The 18,106-nt window shown below is 45.3% G+C and overlaps 1 protein-coding gene across 2 annotated transcripts in view; it reads left to right on the forward strand.

The window, feature by feature from the left end:
- The window catches only part of helb (helicase (DNA) B), a 22,680-nt gene extending 4,602 nt beyond the window's left edge, over window positions 1-18,078 (forward strand). Inside the window, exons 4-13 of one of the 2 annotated variants that reach the window (XM_030353131.1) lie at window positions 1-529; window positions 1,012-1,198; window positions 2,897-3,038; window positions 4,122-4,258; window positions 5,185-5,269; window positions 5,385-5,444; window positions 5,540-5,699; window positions 6,444-6,593; window positions 6,978-7,676; window positions 16,713-18,078. The exon at window positions 1-529 is cut by the window's left edge and continues 437 nt beyond it. In XM_030353131.1, coding sequence (XP_030208991.1) covers window positions 1-529; window positions 1,012-1,198; window positions 2,897-3,038; window positions 4,122-4,258; window positions 5,185-5,269; window positions 5,385-5,444; window positions 5,540-5,699; window positions 6,444-6,593; window positions 6,978-7,676; window positions 16,713-16,736 — 2,173 coding nt within the window. In that variant the 3' untranslated portion in view covers window positions 16,737-18,078. The remainder of the gene's footprint in view (window positions 530-1,011; window positions 1,199-2,896; window positions 3,039-4,121; window positions 4,259-5,184; window positions 5,270-5,384; window positions 5,445-5,539; window positions 5,700-6,443; window positions 6,594-6,977; window positions 7,677-16,712) is intronic. The other variant, XM_030353132.1, reaches the window with a different exon arrangement.
- The last annotated feature ends 28 nt before the right edge of the window (window positions 18,079-18,106 follow it).

The raw sequence follows: 18,106 nt of genomic DNA on the forward strand, positions 1-18,106 counted from the left end.
TCCCTCGACCCTTTCCCCCGTGAAGGTGGACCCGGACCAGCTGCTGGCGGCCCAGATGATCTGCTCGGACCCGGTGACGGTCATCAGCGGCTGCGGCGGCTGTGGCAAAACCACGGTGGTCAGCGAGCTGTTCCGGGCGGCGGTGGAGAAGGGACGCCCCGTCTCGTCGTGGGAGTACGCCGATGCCTCCGAAGACACCGAGGACCCCATGGAAGACCCCGGAGAACACAAGAAGGGGCCCTTCTACGGAGATGAGTCTGGAGAGGACCCCCCAGGATGTCAGTTTGGATGCTCTGTAGGGGGCCGAGCGGGACAGAGCGGGGGGTACCAAGACCTTGGACACCTTCCTGGAACGTCCGACGAGGGAGAGGAGGAGGAGGAGGAGGAGGAGGAGGAGGAGGAGGATATGGAGGTGGAGAGGCAGGACGATAAGCTTTTGGAAAAGCAGATCCTTTTGACCGCCCCCACTGGTCGGGCAGCATCTCTGCTGACGAAGAAAACAGGCTTCCAAGCCTTCACCATGCATCAGGTAGGTTGCTTTACGGGCACTCAAAGACCTCCTGAGGCCTAAAAACTAAAATAATGTTTGGTTCCTGTTGGTTGTCAGTTCAGGTCATGAGTAGGTAGGGAATTTATTGCGGCAGCGGCAGCGAATGATCGCACATAAATTGACGGGGTCGGTCAGAAACCGGAACCGAACAAAAAAATGTTTTAGGCCCGAACATGCTTTCTCTCAGCCAGGTGCTTTAAATTTAACGCAGATGGGAGGCAAGATTTAAAAGATCCCTCTGAGTCTACACTATAGTCTAGCTGTCGACTTTAGACGTGTGTTACGTAAATGACAATCACTCAATGTAATGTATATCTGCTTTGTATACGATTGCTCAATATTTGTGGAATGAAAAAAAAAGTACTTTTTATGTTCGGAAAAAATGCATGCATACAAACAAAGTCAATGGGATAGTTGATACAATTTCAACTGCTGTCTCAAAGAACTACGTTTCTCCTCAGGTGATTTGGAAGTTCAATAATGCAGAAAAAAAAAGAAAAGAAAATGGTGACGTTGAGTTGAATTGGGAGTTCGAGTCGGTGCGCGTCTTGGTGCTTGATGAGGGCAGCCTTGTGCCGGTTGGTCTCCTCCACTCCGTCCTCTCCAAGCTCATCAGCCACGCCGAGCTCCAGAAGTTCATCCTCTTGGGTGAGCGTCTCCGGAATCTGTGGAATCATCTTCAGGCGTTTTACGTGTACATGCGTTTACGTTTTGGTGATTTAGCACTTGTACTCGCGCTTGGAAGTGAACCTGAGTACAATGAAGGAGTTCAATCCTCCAACCAAAGAAGTAGTTGAGCTAAATAAGAAGACAGAACAGCAAAAAGTACTGAAATAAAGTTAGCTGAAAGTGAGGTAAAAGAGAGCTTCATTTTCTATTATATAGAAAAAAAAATATATATATTATCACTGAATGTTAAAGACACTATAGATATCACTGATGATTCTAGGCCACGGAGGTATAATATTAGGAATACCATTATTCATACTACTAAATAATATCTTTGTACAGATCATTTGACCATTTGATCATGATAATGACAATGTTATTGACATACAGAATTGATTCAAATTAAATCGGCTGTTTAAAAAAATCCAGATTGAAAAGGGATTGAATCTTACATATTCTTTATCGTCTAATATAAACTAGAAAGTTGTGCATCAACCGTATATCATGGTACCATGATAGATAGATGGATAGATAGATAGATGGATAGATAGATAGATAATTTATTCAAATTGAAGTATCCAGTAGCTCACGAACTCAGTCAATAGACTGACTACGATTGACAAACAACAATATGCACTAACAGTAAAAGTCAATCAAATAAGTCAATAAAAAGTGGGCAATAGTGCACATAATTGAACTTGCATATAAAAAAGAGTCAGAGGTAGATATTGACATCTAAATATTACTGATGAGGAGAGAAACTTATTTTTAGGAAGCGTCGGCCACAGGTAAGTGGGAAGTGGAGAGTTTAGGATGGGCAGGAGAGGCCAAGTTAACTGCAGTACCCTATGGGAGAAGTGGGAAAGTCTGCAAGTCTGCAAGCATGGCTGCAAGAAGGTTGAAGGAATCTACATAACAAAGAAGTCAGTCGATTGGCCTGGCCTTAGTATCAGACATAGTAGTGGGAATGCAAATGGGAACTTTCTTCACCTCCCTCAGTTAGAGAGAGGAAGGGATGTATCTTAAGACACAGGGAGAATGTATACAGTTCATTTTAATGTGAATAGTAATTATATAAACCAGGTTAATGTAATTTTTATATGATTGTATATTATAGAAATGATTGATATTTCCACGACAATTACACAATAGCAGTAGCACATTGTCCTGTGTGTGGGGGGGTGGGTTGTGGTGAGAGAGGGGTGGGGGGGGGGGGGAAGGGTCACGACAGAAGAGAACAGAAAGCTATGCCGGACGTGGAGTGGAGACTCATTGCTTCTGAATGCACCACTGAGCGCCACAGGAAGTCATTCCTTAAACTCTAGAACTCCTCCCTCTGATAATCGGAAAAATTACTATTTACTATTTAAAATAAACAAACTATAATTTATTCTTTCACTCTTAATTTTCATTGCTATTTGCAATGTAAATATTGAATTGTAAATATAACCCACTAAGAGATGTCCACTTCTTACTTTTTTTTATTTTTATTTTATTTTATTGTATTTTATTTATTCATTTATTTATAATCTTATCTTATCTTCTATGCTTGTAGGGTTAGCTTGTAGGGTATTAATATTTCTATTGTATGGAGCACCTGGAACAACAATTTCCCCCCGGGGATCAATAAAGTATTTCTGATTTTGAACCTGTCTGTCTGTCTGTGTGTCTCCAAAGGCGACGTGAAGCAGCTGCCCAGCATCCAGCCAGGGAGCGCCCTAGAGGACCTCTTCTCCAGCCTAAATTCGGTCAAATACAACGTGGAGATGAGGAACAACCACCGCTCTGAGTCCGAACTCATCGTCCAAAACGCGAAGCGGTGAGTGGCTTTCGAACCGCGTTTTATAAAGAAGTGCGCTCATATTATCTTAAACCCTCACTTCATCTAGCGAAGAGTAAAAGCTAACTTATGGCTAGACGCGAGGGGGTTTACGGAGCCATGTCGTCCTTGCCGACCCTCCTTGCGTCCACCGCAAGGGCCGGACGTGCGCTAGCGTCGAGGCGACGCCGCAGCGAGGGCTGTGATTGGACCGCTCACTAAAACCCGACGCAGAACCAGAACAGGCTCACGACTGCGTTGAAGAGTCTCACTGCACAGTCGTTGCGTTGCGTCGACGTGGAACCATAAGTGAGCGTTTAGGCATCCATGTCCTAACACCTACTTATTCTTTCTAGTGCTGTCAAGCAATTAAAATATTTAATCGCGATTAATCACATTAATGTCATAGTTAACATTGTTCTCATTTTAATGCTCTTATCAACATGGAGAAGTGCATCGGCTTGCCTTGTGCAAATGTTTTTTTATTGATAACAACATTGGCATATACTGATCAAAACAGGACGATACAAATAAAAAAGCCTATAGTGCAATTAAAAGATGAACATATAAACATACTGCCTTGAACATAGCAGTCAGGCTACTGCTTCTTTGTTTTAAGCCCAAAAAAATCAACCTTTTTTAAATAAATTAATTAATTGCATTAATCGCGCGATAAAAATATTAACGCCGTTAAATTTGGTTTGCGTTAACGCCGTTAATAACGCGTTTAACTGACAGCACTAATTCTTTCGTGTCCTGTACTTGCCGTTGTGTAGCATCTTACCCTAGCTATCCTGGTTGTACACGGGGAATGGGTTAGTGATTGTTAGTGCTTGGTACTTGGTTCTATGAACATCCTTTCTGTACCCACAGAGATGTATTGTTGTTTCTCTTTCTTCTGACAAATGTACTTATTGTAAGTCACTTTGATAAAACGCGTCCGCTGAACGCCCTAAATGTAAATGTAAGGTCCTATATCCAAAAGAAAGTCACCTTAAGCTGTTTTGGAGTCTGCTAATCTAATGTACCTGCTAGTAATCTGCAGAAAAACAAAGTCCCTGTTTTCCCGCCCTCCGTCTTCAGAATTGCCGCCATAGGGATGGGTCAAAGCTCTGAGCCGTTGGAGTTTGACCACGTCGTGAACCTTCCCGGGCCGTTCAACATACCCCCCGGCAAAAAGTTCATCCACATCCGTCTCCCTGCCCGCAAGGGCGATGACGGTAAGTCCAAAGTTTATTTCTTCATAGGTACCTGTCATACGTAAAACACTAATCCGAGTCCCTGTCAGGCCGTGCCATTGCATCTAGTCAATACTAGGGCTGGCCCGAATACCATTTTTCAGGCTTCGAATACTCGTTGGTTTTTCCGAGCGAATATTCGAAATACTCGTTCCAGAAAAACACACCGTCAAAAACAACATCAATAGTCCCTATATACTCCCTGGAACCGATTTTGACAGTATCTGCATATTTTGTTGAATATTTAATAGCTTTTAAACGCCAATTAGTAGGCCCAAGTAAGTTGGAGTTCCTTAGTTTTTCCCCGTTGAAGCGAACAGCTGTGGTTCCGTTCCAAATCAGCTGTTCTCTGCCATCTCAGCCCTTACGGGAGCTTTTCAATGCATCCTGGAACGTGCATCTTTTCAGGGAATTTGTACAATAAATCCATAACAAATACCCAATATTGATTGTCTTATGTGTCCATATTATATCCATTATATTGACCGGGTATTCCCAAGACGCTCACGCTCTGCAGCAAGCCAGTCACAGTTGATTGGCGCGGCGCTGTACAGCGAACGTAAACAAACAACTAAGCTAAGGTTAGCATTTCGCTAAGCATTACTTTTCCTCCCAAGATCCCGCTAATGCTGTGTTGTAAAGTAAAGGGAAACATATCTATTCTTCCTCCACCTCTCTCGCTTCTCTGCTTGGTGTCGCTTATAGTTGGCCTCCCTCACTCTGGTAAAAAAAAAAAAACGAAGCTCCGAATACTGATTTAAACTTTGAATACTAATTTTCCGAACGAGTATTTGAATATTTGAATAATTCGGGCCAGCCCTAGTCAATGCTAGATATTGTCAAAGTACATCAACATGGGAGATTAGGTGGAGAAATGCAGGCATTGCACCATCTGTTTTTGTTTTCAGATCTACAAAAGGCGGTCAAATGGCTGATGGGCTCAGCACCTGGGTTGGATGATGATACAAAATCTCAATTCATTGCATACAGAAGGTAAAACACATTTATCTATCGAGCTATGAATACAGCTTCTGAGAAAAGAAGAGGTATTCTACAACAACGTGGTCCGGTCTTCTAATAAATAACAAATAATTGCTTCTCTTTTTAGGGCGGATGTTGACTTGATCAATGAACTCTGTTGTACCCACTATAATGAGCACACAACCAAGTAAGTATTAACCATTCTGTAGAATACAAATGTGGCTGAACTCATGAACACCATTTCCCACAATTGTTGTTTTTTTCTCCCTCACCCATGCATAGAGATCATAAGGGCAAGTTTAAGTTTCAGCCTGGAGACAAAGTCTGTGTCACCAAGAATGCCCTTATTGATCAGGAGGACGCTAAAGCCCAAAGACATCCCGGAGATGATGATGATAAACACCTCAGACTCTGCAACGGAGAGATATTCTTCATCGCTGAGGTCAGTGACCAGTCGAAAAGTGAACTCTTACCCGCAGTACAAAGTGCGTGTGTGTGTATTTGTTATTGTGTGAGTGTTTGTGTCCCTCCTTCAAAAGACACACCCACACACTACTCTTTTTTCCCCACCTCCCATTTACATTTACATTTAGCAGCTACTGCAGATGCTACACAATTAAGTACTATGAATAAATGCAATGTAGATAAAGTGCGTACGATTAGTGCGTACATTAAGTGCCAGGACGTACAACATACAATGGTGGCCAGAAGGGGCTGGGTTGCTGTGTGTGTGTGTGTGTGTGTGTGTGTGTGTGTGTGTGTGTGTGTGTGTGTGTGTGTGTGTGTGTGTGTGTGTGTGTGTGTGTGTGTGTGTGTGTGTGTGTGTGTGTGTGTGTGTGTGTGTGTGTGTGTGTGTGTGTGTTGTCCAATATCTGATCCCCCACTGAACAACCGGTCTAAGTGCAATCTTGCCCATGTTTCAAACCCGACTATTGTTTCAACCTAGAGAAGGTGTAGGCGGCTTGTGATTGGCTTGATTTGAATAACGCTAACCCAATAGGAATCAGTGGGTTCCATTTTTTTGCATGTGAACAGGTAATGATTTGGAGGTAACTGATAGCTCTTGTCATGTGTTTTGATATTCTGTGTTTTGTGATTAATTCAAGGGATGATAACGGGAGTGACTCTAACAGGCTGCTCCCTCCCTCTCTCCGTTCGCTGTCGCCCCCCCCCCCCCCCCCCCCAGGACCACACAGAGGTGGACCATCGTGGCCGAAAGAAGCGCTCGCTGACCCTCGACGAGCGGCCAGGCCGCATCGTCAAGGCCAAGTACCGGGCTCTGCTGGGGAGCTGCAAGCTGCGCCACGCCTGGGCCAGAACCATCCACACCTTCCAGGTGCGCGTGGCCCTAACCTTTTATCCAAAGTGACTTACAATGGGCGCATTAGTCAGAAGAAAGAGACGCAACAATATATCTCTGTGGGTACAGTAAGGATGTTCATAGAACCAAGTGACAAGCAATAGAATAGAATAACTTTATTGTCATTGCACATGTTACAGAGCAACGAAATTACCAGTTGCATAACATAACAGTTATTATACCATCGCTAGGTTAACCCATTCCGCATAAAGTTGCATAAATACGGCGCATATTTCATCGCATTTTTTACGCTGAACAAGTGAGTCTGGAGTCTTTAGCGGCCGTCCAGCAAAGGAGGTGGCGTAAACACTAGCCAGGTTATCTAGTTGTCTGTTTTTCTAATCACCTCCCCCCCCCCAGGGTTCCGAGACCGAAACGGTCGTGTACGTGGTGGGCACGGGCGGCTTCCAGAACTGGAGGACGGTGTACACGGCCGTCACCAGGGGGCAGAAGCGTGTCTACGTGGTCTCCACCGAAGAGGAGCTCCAGGCGGCCATCAAGCGGAAGCCGGACCCCCGGCTGACGCGCCTCGCAGGCCTGGTGAAGGAGAAGGTGGTGCAGATGGTTCAGGAGTCCCCCCGACTCCAGCGCGACCGACGCGGATCGCCGAGGTCCACGCCCCAGTGGTCCACGCCACAGAAGGCCACACCCCAGAGGACCACGCCCCAGAAGACCACGCCCCAGAGGACCACGTCCCAGAAGGCCACGCCCCAGAGGTCCACGCCCCAGAGGTCCACGCTCCAGTGGTCCACGCCACAGAAGGCCACACCCCAGAAGGCCACGCCCCAGAAGGCCACGCCCCAGAGGTTCACGCCCCAGAGGTTCACGCCCCAGAAGGCCACGCCCCTGAGGACCACGCCCCTGGTCCCGCCGCGGCAGACTCCCGGCACCAAGGCGGTCGTTAAGCGCCTGTGGGCGGCGGGAGGCCCGGTGGAGGCTCCAGCTGGCTCGCCTGTGAAGGACATCGTTGACGACCAACCGGGAACTGCCCGCATCGGGGCAGCAGCAGCAAACAAGACGGCGTTCGAATTCTTTTCTACTCCCAGAAAGAAAACAAAGGTGAGTGTTGTTTCCCTCAGGTGGGAGATGTACTCGAGGATGAAGCGGAGGCTGCAGATTGTGGTGGCATAGTAGGCAAGGCAAGGCAACTTTATTTATATAGCACTTTTCATACACAAGGCAGACTCAAAGTGCTTCACATATAAACATTGTCATACAATAAAATAAAATAATAGATAAGTAAAAGAAAACATATGCAAGAAATGAGTAAAATAGAAAGTGCAATGTATTAAGAGAAAAATAAATTGAAAGTTAAAAAGGCTTTTTAGTAAGTAAAATTGAAAGTGCAATGTATTTAAGATCAGATCAACAGTCTCTCTGGAACCCAAGTCGGGACTACAACCCGACCTAAAGGACAATATTCTAGGACTCTAACCCAGCTTCTAGGACTCTAGCCCAGACCAAAGGCCTTATTCAACAAAACTCAGGACTCTAACCCTTATACACAAACTCAGGACTCTAACCCTTATACAAACAAACTCAGGACTCTAACTAGGGCTGGGCGATTAATCGAATGTTGATCGATTTGGATTTTAGCGTCAAACGATCAAAGAATTAACATAATCAATTTTTTCGATTATTTTGATATTTAATGTTTTATAGAAAAGGCAGAACAGCTGGATACATATCTGGATGTTATTTTAGTTCGAAACATTTTCTTTTTGAGCATTTTGTGTATTTTTTTAAGGCGAAATTTCAAAGTTCTCAGTTACATCGTTTTTTTTTTTGGGAGAGACACGCTGAATAAATACATCATGTTTTCAAACTCAAAAATAATCGTTTGCATAATCGTGATTTAAATATTGACCAAACTAATCGTGATTATGATTTTTCCCATAATCGAGCAGCCCTAGTTCACACTGCATCCGTTGACGGAACCCATTGACCTTGATTGGGGCCCTCTCGAAAAGTTCTTTCCGTTCTCTCAGCTCAGATATATTTTCAACTTTTCAGGCATCGACGGATGCGTCGGCCAATCAGAACGCAAATATACGCAAATACACTGTCCAATGAAATCGCCTTTGTAATACGACCAAGCAAAATACATGGGTATGTCAAAAAGCCCCCATACCGCTGTCATCCGTCGATGGACGTGTGCAATGTGTACGCGGCGTTAGCTGAGTCATTATTATTATTATTATTATTATTGTTGTTATTATTGATTTCCCAATATGGGCGTGGCCATATGTTTTTCGAAATGCTCCAGCCAGTCGAGTTTGATATAATTTTTGATTAGTCTGCTAAACTTTCCTAGGTTACCAACGTTGTACTTTTACTTTGACAGAATCCTTGTCAGCAGCTTGCTTGGCGTGAACTGAAACTCTTCCCCTTAGTGTTGATTGTTCTGATCATTTCTTAAATTTTTAAAGCTTTCATTTACATTTACATTTATGGCATTTAGCAGACGCTTTTATCCAATGCAACTTACAATAAGAACATTTGCCAGGAGAAGCCTTCCAATAGGATCAACACTGATCTACAGAGAGAAACGGGATGTCAAGATGGTCGAACAAGGATTATGTTAGACAGTCCTTGCCTCTAAAACCACCTGTGGGAATTCAAACATAATTGTGACACAGTATATAAATGATAATTCATGTAAATTAATTTCATCACACTACTTAACCATGATATACATTGAAGGTTTGATTAACGTGTCACATTTGTTTAAGCACCACTAAAAGTTTTCAGCCTTTCTCATTCTGAACTCGACAGATTTAACGATATAAAATTTCACGACAGAATTGAATTGAATGTCCTGCCTGCGGCAGACATGATTACAACCTGTCCGTTTTACTAAGATACAGTCTACTTCCCACCCCACAGCAATAATTACACTCCATTAATAAAAGCCCTGGATCATTTCACACAGGTTAAGTACCACACCCTATAAGAGAGGAATGCTATTTACTTTTATGTTATTTCTGCGTTCAAGAAATATACGAAATAATCTCGGCAACAAGGCACACCCAGCCGTAGAACGATCTTAACCTCGAACCGTCGTCTGGATTATTTTTCCTTTTTTTTTTTTTTTTTACTTGAGAGTTTTCATTTAACTTGCTTGCATTAATTTTTAACTGGAAAAAGGCGCTACTGTTAGAGCCAGCGTCGCTTTAAAACCAGAAGACTGTGCCTGGTGTCCCTGTCTGTAATGGTTCCCCTCAGCGAATCAACGCCACCTTGTAAAATCACACTGACGCATAATTGATCTCCTTCAGTGACGAGCGTTTCGATTCGCCGCAAAGTGACCGCTCGGAAGGGGCCCACACTAAATTCACTAAACGTGTGTCTCTGTGCGTCTCTCCGTGTGTGTGTGTGTGTGTGTGTGTGTGTGTGTGTGTGTGCGTCTCTCCGTGTGTGTGTGTGTGTGTGTGTGTGTGTGTGCGTGTGCGTGTGCGTGTGTGCGCGCGCTCGCTTCGTGGACCCAGATGCAGCAGCAGGTGGGCATGGTCCCGGGGGCAGGCGGCGTGGCGACGGGGCCCACGGCGGACCCGGAGAAGCGCAAGCTGATCCAGCAGCAGCTGGTCCTGCTCCTCCACGCGCACAAGTGCCAGCGGCGGGAGCCGGCCAACGGGGAGGTGAGGGCCTGTACCCTCCCCCACTGCCGCACCATGAAGAACGTCCTCAACCACATGACCCACTGCCAGACCGGCAAGTTGTGCCAGGGTGAGTCTCTCCTCCTCTGGGCGGCGGTGTAGGGGTGCTCGATGGGGAGGGGGGGGGGGGGGGGTTGGTTTTGATTTCAGATCGACATACTCCCACACTTTCCATTCATAACGAAAAGATCTCGACTTGGGTTCGGAGCAGAGTAGAACGTGAACAAACTGGTTGGCAAAAACATTTTGACAGCTTTTTTGTTACATGACAAAATTAAGTTCACATATATTTTATTGCTATGTTGACGATGAGACAGCAAAAAAATAAATATATTGTTTTTAGTAGGGATGGGCACGAGTAGTAAATTCCAAACTCGAGTGATCGAAGGAATTCCTCGAGGATCAATCGAGTACTCGTTAAATCAAATCTATTTTTAGAATGCAACGCATCTGCAGCAGGAATAGGCCTGATGATGAACGGCAATATTACCAACCAAACATGTAATGCTTATTCTCCATCAAAACAGTCGGAGTAATCAGAGTATTCATTATTTATTTTTGCAAACGTTCAAAACACATTTTCCTTACAAAAATAAATATGCGTCTCACAATTTAAATCACGTCGAACCAAGGCCTGTAACAGTTTAAAAAAAACGAAACAAGTAGCCTAACCATTGCAAATAATTTAAAGCTGCAAATAAAACGGCAGCAAATGGACTATGGAAATACTCAGCATTGTGATCTTCTCTACACGCCCGGGATTACAGCTGCGTCTTGCGGCGGTGAAAATAGCCGACACACTTTCACTTTCACCGTTGCTGCGGGTCTGCTTTCCCGAACTCACCGTTGTGTTTCAGGAGCATATGTTGCCGCATAGTACTTTCTGGTAGCTCGATTTCGCTTGGCATATTTTACATTTCACCTTATGATCTCCTATTTCTTTAAAGTCTTTCAATTCTTTGCTTTAACCGCCATCTCTTAACTTTTTGAATTCTGGCGTGCCTGCACACGGCACGGAACGCGCCATGGAAATGGATGCACTTAATTTTCTTTGTGCCCACGTCATGCGTTAGTGGCGCCGACAGAAAATTGATACATTTGCTTCTGAAAACTTTGTTTTTTGATATGCAAACTCGAGTTTGCCTGTCCACCAACCGAGTTCATTTGTAACGAGGAGTACTCGAGCAATCGATTCCTCACGCCCATCCCTAGTTTTTAGGGTTCACCTCTCTTTTAAGTACAAAATCAGAGAACGGGATTGTCCCGTTGCGTCTTCCTAACCAGCGAGGAGTAAAACACTTGGCCGGTCTCCTCTTCTCGACGTCTCATTCTCCCTCTGCTCTCGCCCTCTGTGCAGTGGCTCACTGTGCGTCGTCCAGGCAGATCATCTCCCACTGGGAGAACTGCACGCAACACGACTGTCCTGTCTGCCTGCCGCTGAAGAACGCCAGTGACAAGAGGAACCAGCAGCGTAAGGCCCTCAGCCTCTCCCACTCAGCCCTCTCCCCCCCCCCCCCGCCTCCCCCCTCTCCACCTACCTCACCCACTCAGCCCTCTCCCCCCCCCGCCTCCCCCCTCTCCACCTACCTCACCCACTTAGCCCTCTCCCTCCCCTCCACCCTCTCCACCTACCTCACCCACTCAGCCCTCTCCACCCCCCGCCTCCACCCTCTCCACCTACCTCACCCACTTAGCCCTCTCCCTCCCCTCCACCCTCTCCACCTACCTCACCCACTCAGCCCTCTCCACCCCTGCCTCCCTACTCATCATCATCAGCAATAGCGTTGGCCGCCTCTCGTGAACGGAGTCCGCTCTGCTCCTGAATGTTACTGAATTATCTGCGTGGCACAGAGAGAGCGCTTGTTATTGACTCCCACTCAGCCTGATAGTACTCCGGGCTTCAGCGCAGAGATAACCAGCGAGACCACTCGGCCGTGCAGATTACCCACACCTGCTCCCCCTTTTCCGTGTACATCCTCCCCTTAATCGCCTCCGCAGGTCGAGATGTATATTTAAAACAATTATAATAACAACACAGATGTCACCCCAAAGCGATCATTTATAATTTGCTTGAATGCAAAAAAAAAAAAAGGCACTTAGTCGTATTCACGTCGTGTTCATTATTATTCCGGTTCTGTGGCGCATCCGGCAGAAATAAGACAACTGTTGAATCCGGCAGCAAGCTGAGAGCGCAGACTCACTCGGGTTGATGCTCCGGTGTGAGGCGCTGCCCCCTGTAGGAGGCTGAGGTCATCGCAGCTCTGTGCCGGCTCGCCTGGCTGCGGGAGCGGATTCCTCCAGAGGGGCTTGGCCGTAGAGGTTCTCTAGAGGAGAGCCGGCCGCTAAATCCCGTCCGCCCTCCACAGGTTCAGGGCTGTGGAGGAGTCGCTGTGGCTGAGCCGTGAGAGGCAACTCTGTGTTCCCTCTGGGAAGCCCTGGTTTAAGGTGGGGGGGGGAGGGGAGGTACGTAGTTATCGTGGAGCTTTTGGGTATGCAAACAGTCAATTATGGAGTACAGGTGAAACGATTTAATATTAAGTTTGATTCCTCATGAATAAACTATTATAAGAATACAATATTTATAAAATATTTTATTATTAATATAATATATTATTAATATTTAGCAAATATTCTCTTATAATTATTGCATGCAGTCGGAAGCACTGATTCCGCCCCTAATGCCTGCCCGCTGAAGAGCCGTCTCATGCCCCTTTCACACCGCCGCAAAATCGGGGCCGGTTCCGGGCCAGTTCGGAGCTAGGGCCAGGGCTTTGCTTTCACACCGCCAAAGAACCGGCTCCGGTCCCTAAAAACCGGTTCAACTCTGGCCCCGCTTTAGAGCTGGGCTAGAACTAGAACCGCTTTTACGCCGGGGGCAGGGGGCGGAGTTATCCGTACCTTCATAAACAGGAAGACCAACGAAGACCGGCATTTTTTAAAACACCGAAGTAAACAATGGACGTGAATCCGTGTATGGTTCTTTTTTGTTTTTTCTGATTTTGTTTTAAATCGGAATATTCAAAGAACGAACCATACACGGATTGAATCGAAGACGAAATTGTTGTTGTTGTGTTTGAAACTGGCGCGAGGGTTCTTCTGCGCGCCTAACCTGACGCTTGATCATTGTGTGGTGGTTCAACGTGTCAACGCGTCAACGCGCCAACGCAGCTAGATGAGTCCATGTCCATGCAAGTGAACGGAGCGTTCCCTCTTCGTCATAACTATCAAACCAAACATCCTTCACATTCACCGAGCGAACATTATGAAAGTAAAATGCACATTTCTCGCTAAAAATGTTTCCATAAACCCATTTAATGGCGTAACTATGTTACTATTTCCACCCAGAATAAAGAAAGATGTCGGCCGTATGCTTCTGTCCAAGCTCACTAGCGGAGACGTTTGCAGTGACGTCATGACGTTGCTCACGCCGGCTCCATGGCTGGCTCTGGCCGGTGTGAAACCAACCGGTTCTTAACTGGGGTAAGGCTGGAACCAGTTTGGAACTGGCCCTAGCACCAGCCCGGAACTGGCTCTCGGTTCTTTTTGGTGTGAAAGCGGCATCAGTGCGCACCACGACGGCCTCCACACTCCCTCTCGTGCAGCGTAAACCAGGCTCGTAATCTGACACCCGGGGGAGGAGCTCGGTGGCTCCCCTCTCAGTGGGGGCGGGGCCAGCGCTCTGATTGGACGAGGGCCCCTGTGACGGGTTTAAATACCCCACAGAGGCAGCGTGCTCCGTGTCAGCGCTGCGGACCACAGGGAAGCGGCGCTGAGATCTTAACCCTGGCTGTTCCCAGATCAGCTGGAGCTACGGGAGCAGCGCACACAGGAGGGCCGCGGCTTACTTTTTATTCAGGGAATGACGCAACAGTTGACAACTTTGATTGTTTTTACTGATGGTATAAGTTCATAGTGTACTTTTACTTTTTTGTTTAATATATAAAACATAATATATAATAATTTTAATATTTTATCGCTATAAAATGTGATTGAAAAGAAAAAATAAATTCAATTACATGCAATGTATTTTATATTTTATCGGTGTGTAGGCGGCCCAAATAATTAACTATGTACATATTTCCAGAATAAGCTTTGCAAATATTGAACAGCATTTGTCTTCAGTCTTCCTAATTTCTAACCGGCTCCTGAAACATAGTTCTACTTCTCAAGCGAGGCCTGCCACCCCATCAGTACCCCTCCCCCCCTAACCGTCCTACCCTCTGTCGTCCTGTCCCCCCCCCCCCCCCCCCCCCCCCCCTCCAGCCATGCTGAGATCCCCCGGCGGCGGCCTAGGGTTTAGGGATTAGGGCTGGGTGAATAATCGAGTTTTGATCGCGATCTTGGCGTCAAACGATCACAAAATTAACGATCTTTATTTTTTTATAGAAAGGGCAGAACAGCTGGATACATATCTGTATATTATTTTTGATTGGAACATTTTCTTTTTGACCATTTTGTGTATTTTTTTAAGGCGAAATTTCAAAGTTCTCAGTTACAAAGTTTTTTCTGAGAGAGACTAAATAAACAAACGTGTTTTCGAACGAAAAATAATCGGGATTTCAATATTGACCAAAATAATCATGATTATGATTTTTCCCATAATCGAGCAGCCCTAACTCTAACCCTTATACAAACAAACTCAGGACTCTAACCCTTATACAATATTCTAGGACTCTAACCCAGCTTCTAGGACTCTAGCCCAGACCAAAGGCCTTATTCAACAAAACTCAGGACTCTAACCCTTATACAAACTCAGGACTCTAACCCTTATACAAACAAACTCAGGACTCTAACCCTTATACAATATTCTAGGACTCTAACCCAGCTTCTAGGACTCTAGCCCAGACCAAAGGCCTTATTTAACAAAACTCAGGACTCTAACCCTTATACAAACTCAGGACTCTAACCCTTACAAACTCAGGACTCTAACCCTTACACAAATACAAACTCAGGGCTCTAACCCTTATACAAATACAAACTCAGGACTCTAACCCTTATACAAACAAACTCAGGACTCTAACCCTTATACAACCTTTCTCTCTGGTATCAGATCATGTATTTTTCTGGTAAAAATAGAAAATAAAGGGAAAGTTAAAAAGGCATTTTAGTAAAATAAAGGTAAAGTATTTAAGATTTAGCAGTATTCCCTGCTGTGACGCCGCTCGATGTTTACAAGGCGAGCTCACTTAAGTTTATATTGCAATAGATGCATTTCTGGCAAGAGTAATGGCATTCTTCCGTCGTGGTTTATCTTCCGCATATAGGCTGTTCGGTCGGCCCATTCATCTGGAAGCTAGGTGCTTTGCGACAAGACTTGGTGACACATTGATGGGGAGAAACTTCTTTTTAGGACACGTCCGCCAGTGAAATATGTGATTTAATATTAGAGCATGATCATGGGAAAGTACAGGCAGTAAAGTTACCAAGGATACATTCAGTGAGACAATGGGTGAACAAGGTTCTTATAGGGAAACGTTTGCATGGTGGGTAGGGAATACACAGGTAAGTGGGAAGTGGAGAGTTTAGGATGGGCAGGAGAGGCCAAGTTAACTGCAGTACACTATGGGAGAAGTGGGAAAGTCTGCAAGTCTGCAAGCATGGCTGCAAGAAGGTTAAAGGAATCTACATAACAAAGAAGTCAGTCGATAGGCCTGGCCTTAGTATCAGACATAGTAGTGGGAATGCAAATGTGAACTTTCCTCACCTCTCTCAGACCCCGTTCACACGAAGCCGATTTCATGGTGAAACCGCAAAGGTCTTGTACGGTTCGGCCTTCCGTACACACGAAGCCGGCGAATCCGCTGACCGAAACCGCAAACTTCTGAAACCACCCTCGGAGGTGGTTTCAAATCTACCCGGTTTCGTTTTGGATTCGTGTGTACGCCTGAAACCGACTGAAACCGCAAACCATGACGTCATCGCCCCACCCCTCGACCTCCTAGCCAATGGCTCTTAAGCCTGCGGAGTCTCAGAAATCACATGCGAGCCTGCGCATAAGGGCAGCCTTTATGCCTATGCCTTTATGCGCATGCTCGCCTCTTCTTCTTATTTCATTTCTTCTGGATTTCTGTACCAGAAGCAGCGCCCCTTATGGGCCTGGAATGTGTACTACAGCGTTTCTACAGATCTACCAGGTTTCGCTTGGCTTCGTCTTTACGGAGATACTTCGAAACCGGATAGATCGACACCGTAACGGTTTCGCCCGTTTCGGCTTCGTGTGAATGGGGCCTCAGTTAGAGAGAGGAAGGGATGTATCTTAAGACACAGGGAGAATGTAATACAGTTCCTTTTAATGTGAATAGTAATCATATAAACAAGGTTAATATATTTTGTATATGATTGTATGTAGTTATGATTGATATTTCCACGACACACATACATTTGACATTCCTAATTGGACAGACTACTGGTCCTGGATGTAAATGTTCATTTCAAGCAGTTGTTTATCACTTGTTTTCAGTAAGTCGATTCAGCGATGGACTGCACCAAGCTCCAGCCACCCTCCCATGTCAGCCCAATGCACTACCCGGTGACGCCCAAAAGGCCCCAGTCACCCAAGTGACAAACTACACGGACCCAATCAATCCTTCGATTGGATCAGACGATGGGAAGGGCGACAATAGTTGAGGAACGTATTCACCGTTCAACTCGTTCTGTTTGAACCCCCCTCCCTGCCAGAGCCCTGTCTCTGACCCCCCCCTACTGTTAGTTGATGACACCTTCACCCTGCCAGAGCCCTGTCTCTGACCCCCCCACTGTTAGGTGATGACACCTTCACCCTGCCCTCACACCTGTCCCTGCCAGATCTCCGCCTCTGACCTGAGGCAATCAGACACTAAACATGTTCCGCCTTCTTCCTGTTTGTTATCCACCTCTCTGCCAGACCTCTGTCTCTATCCCCCCCACTACTCGTCAGGAGTTGATCATAGAATTGATAAGGATTCCCCTTCATCCTGTTCTCCTGCCAGACCTGTCTCTAGCCCCCTGTTGTTCTTGAAGGTATTAATCACCGGAGCCAATGAGGGGTTTGTTTTGGCATCGGATTTGTTTTGTCTGACAGTCCAACATCAGATCCCCTGCAGACCAACAAGCCTGGGCGGCTTGTGATTGGCTTGATTTAAATAACGGTAAACCAATAGGAATCAGTGGGTTCCATATTTTTGTTTGTGAACAGGACAGTTGGAAATAACTGACATACTGTGTTTCGTTATGAAGAGAAGAGTGGTGGTGGAACACAGAGTACTGGCTCTCTTTTTTCTTTTAACACTGAGCAAGCCAGGGGTTAAAAAGAGGGCTACATAATCTGAACTTCTTCACAATCCTTAGGATTGAGCATCATTGTCTATTCAAACTGCAAATCCGAGAATTTGATTGTGTCTCAGTGTAAACTGTATCGCATTACTACGTTCATTATTGTGTTTTTTTTTAAACCATTTGTATTGATTATTGTCAGTTGAGTTGGTGAATCATTTCAACTTGTAAGACTATGTTAGATGGTACTTTTTTATCTTGATTAATTACATTTTAAAACCGAATATTGATAACTATCATTGCTCAATACTTTTTATGCTGAATCATGTGCTTCATGCTTTTCAAAGTGCCTATGTGGAGATGGGGGTATAAGGGTTTATAATACTATAGACAAACGGGAAGTATGTGCAATTTGATGTATACTTATACATCCAATTAAAGAAACGGGAGGCTACTGCATGAAGCACTCTAATTTATTTGTCGATGAGTAAAAATCTAAACTTGACTGACTGGAAGATACTGGAGATGTAAAATAAACCAAAAAATGAACTTGGTCAAACGCTTCTTAATATGCAACCAATA

The sequence above is a fragment of the Gadus morhua genome, chromosome 4, assembly GCF_902167405.1.
Source record: "Gadus morhua chromosome 4, gadMor3.0, whole genome shotgun sequence".
Classification (NCBI taxonomy): domain Eukaryota; kingdom Metazoa; phylum Chordata; class Actinopteri; order Gadiformes; family Gadidae; genus Gadus; species Gadus morhua.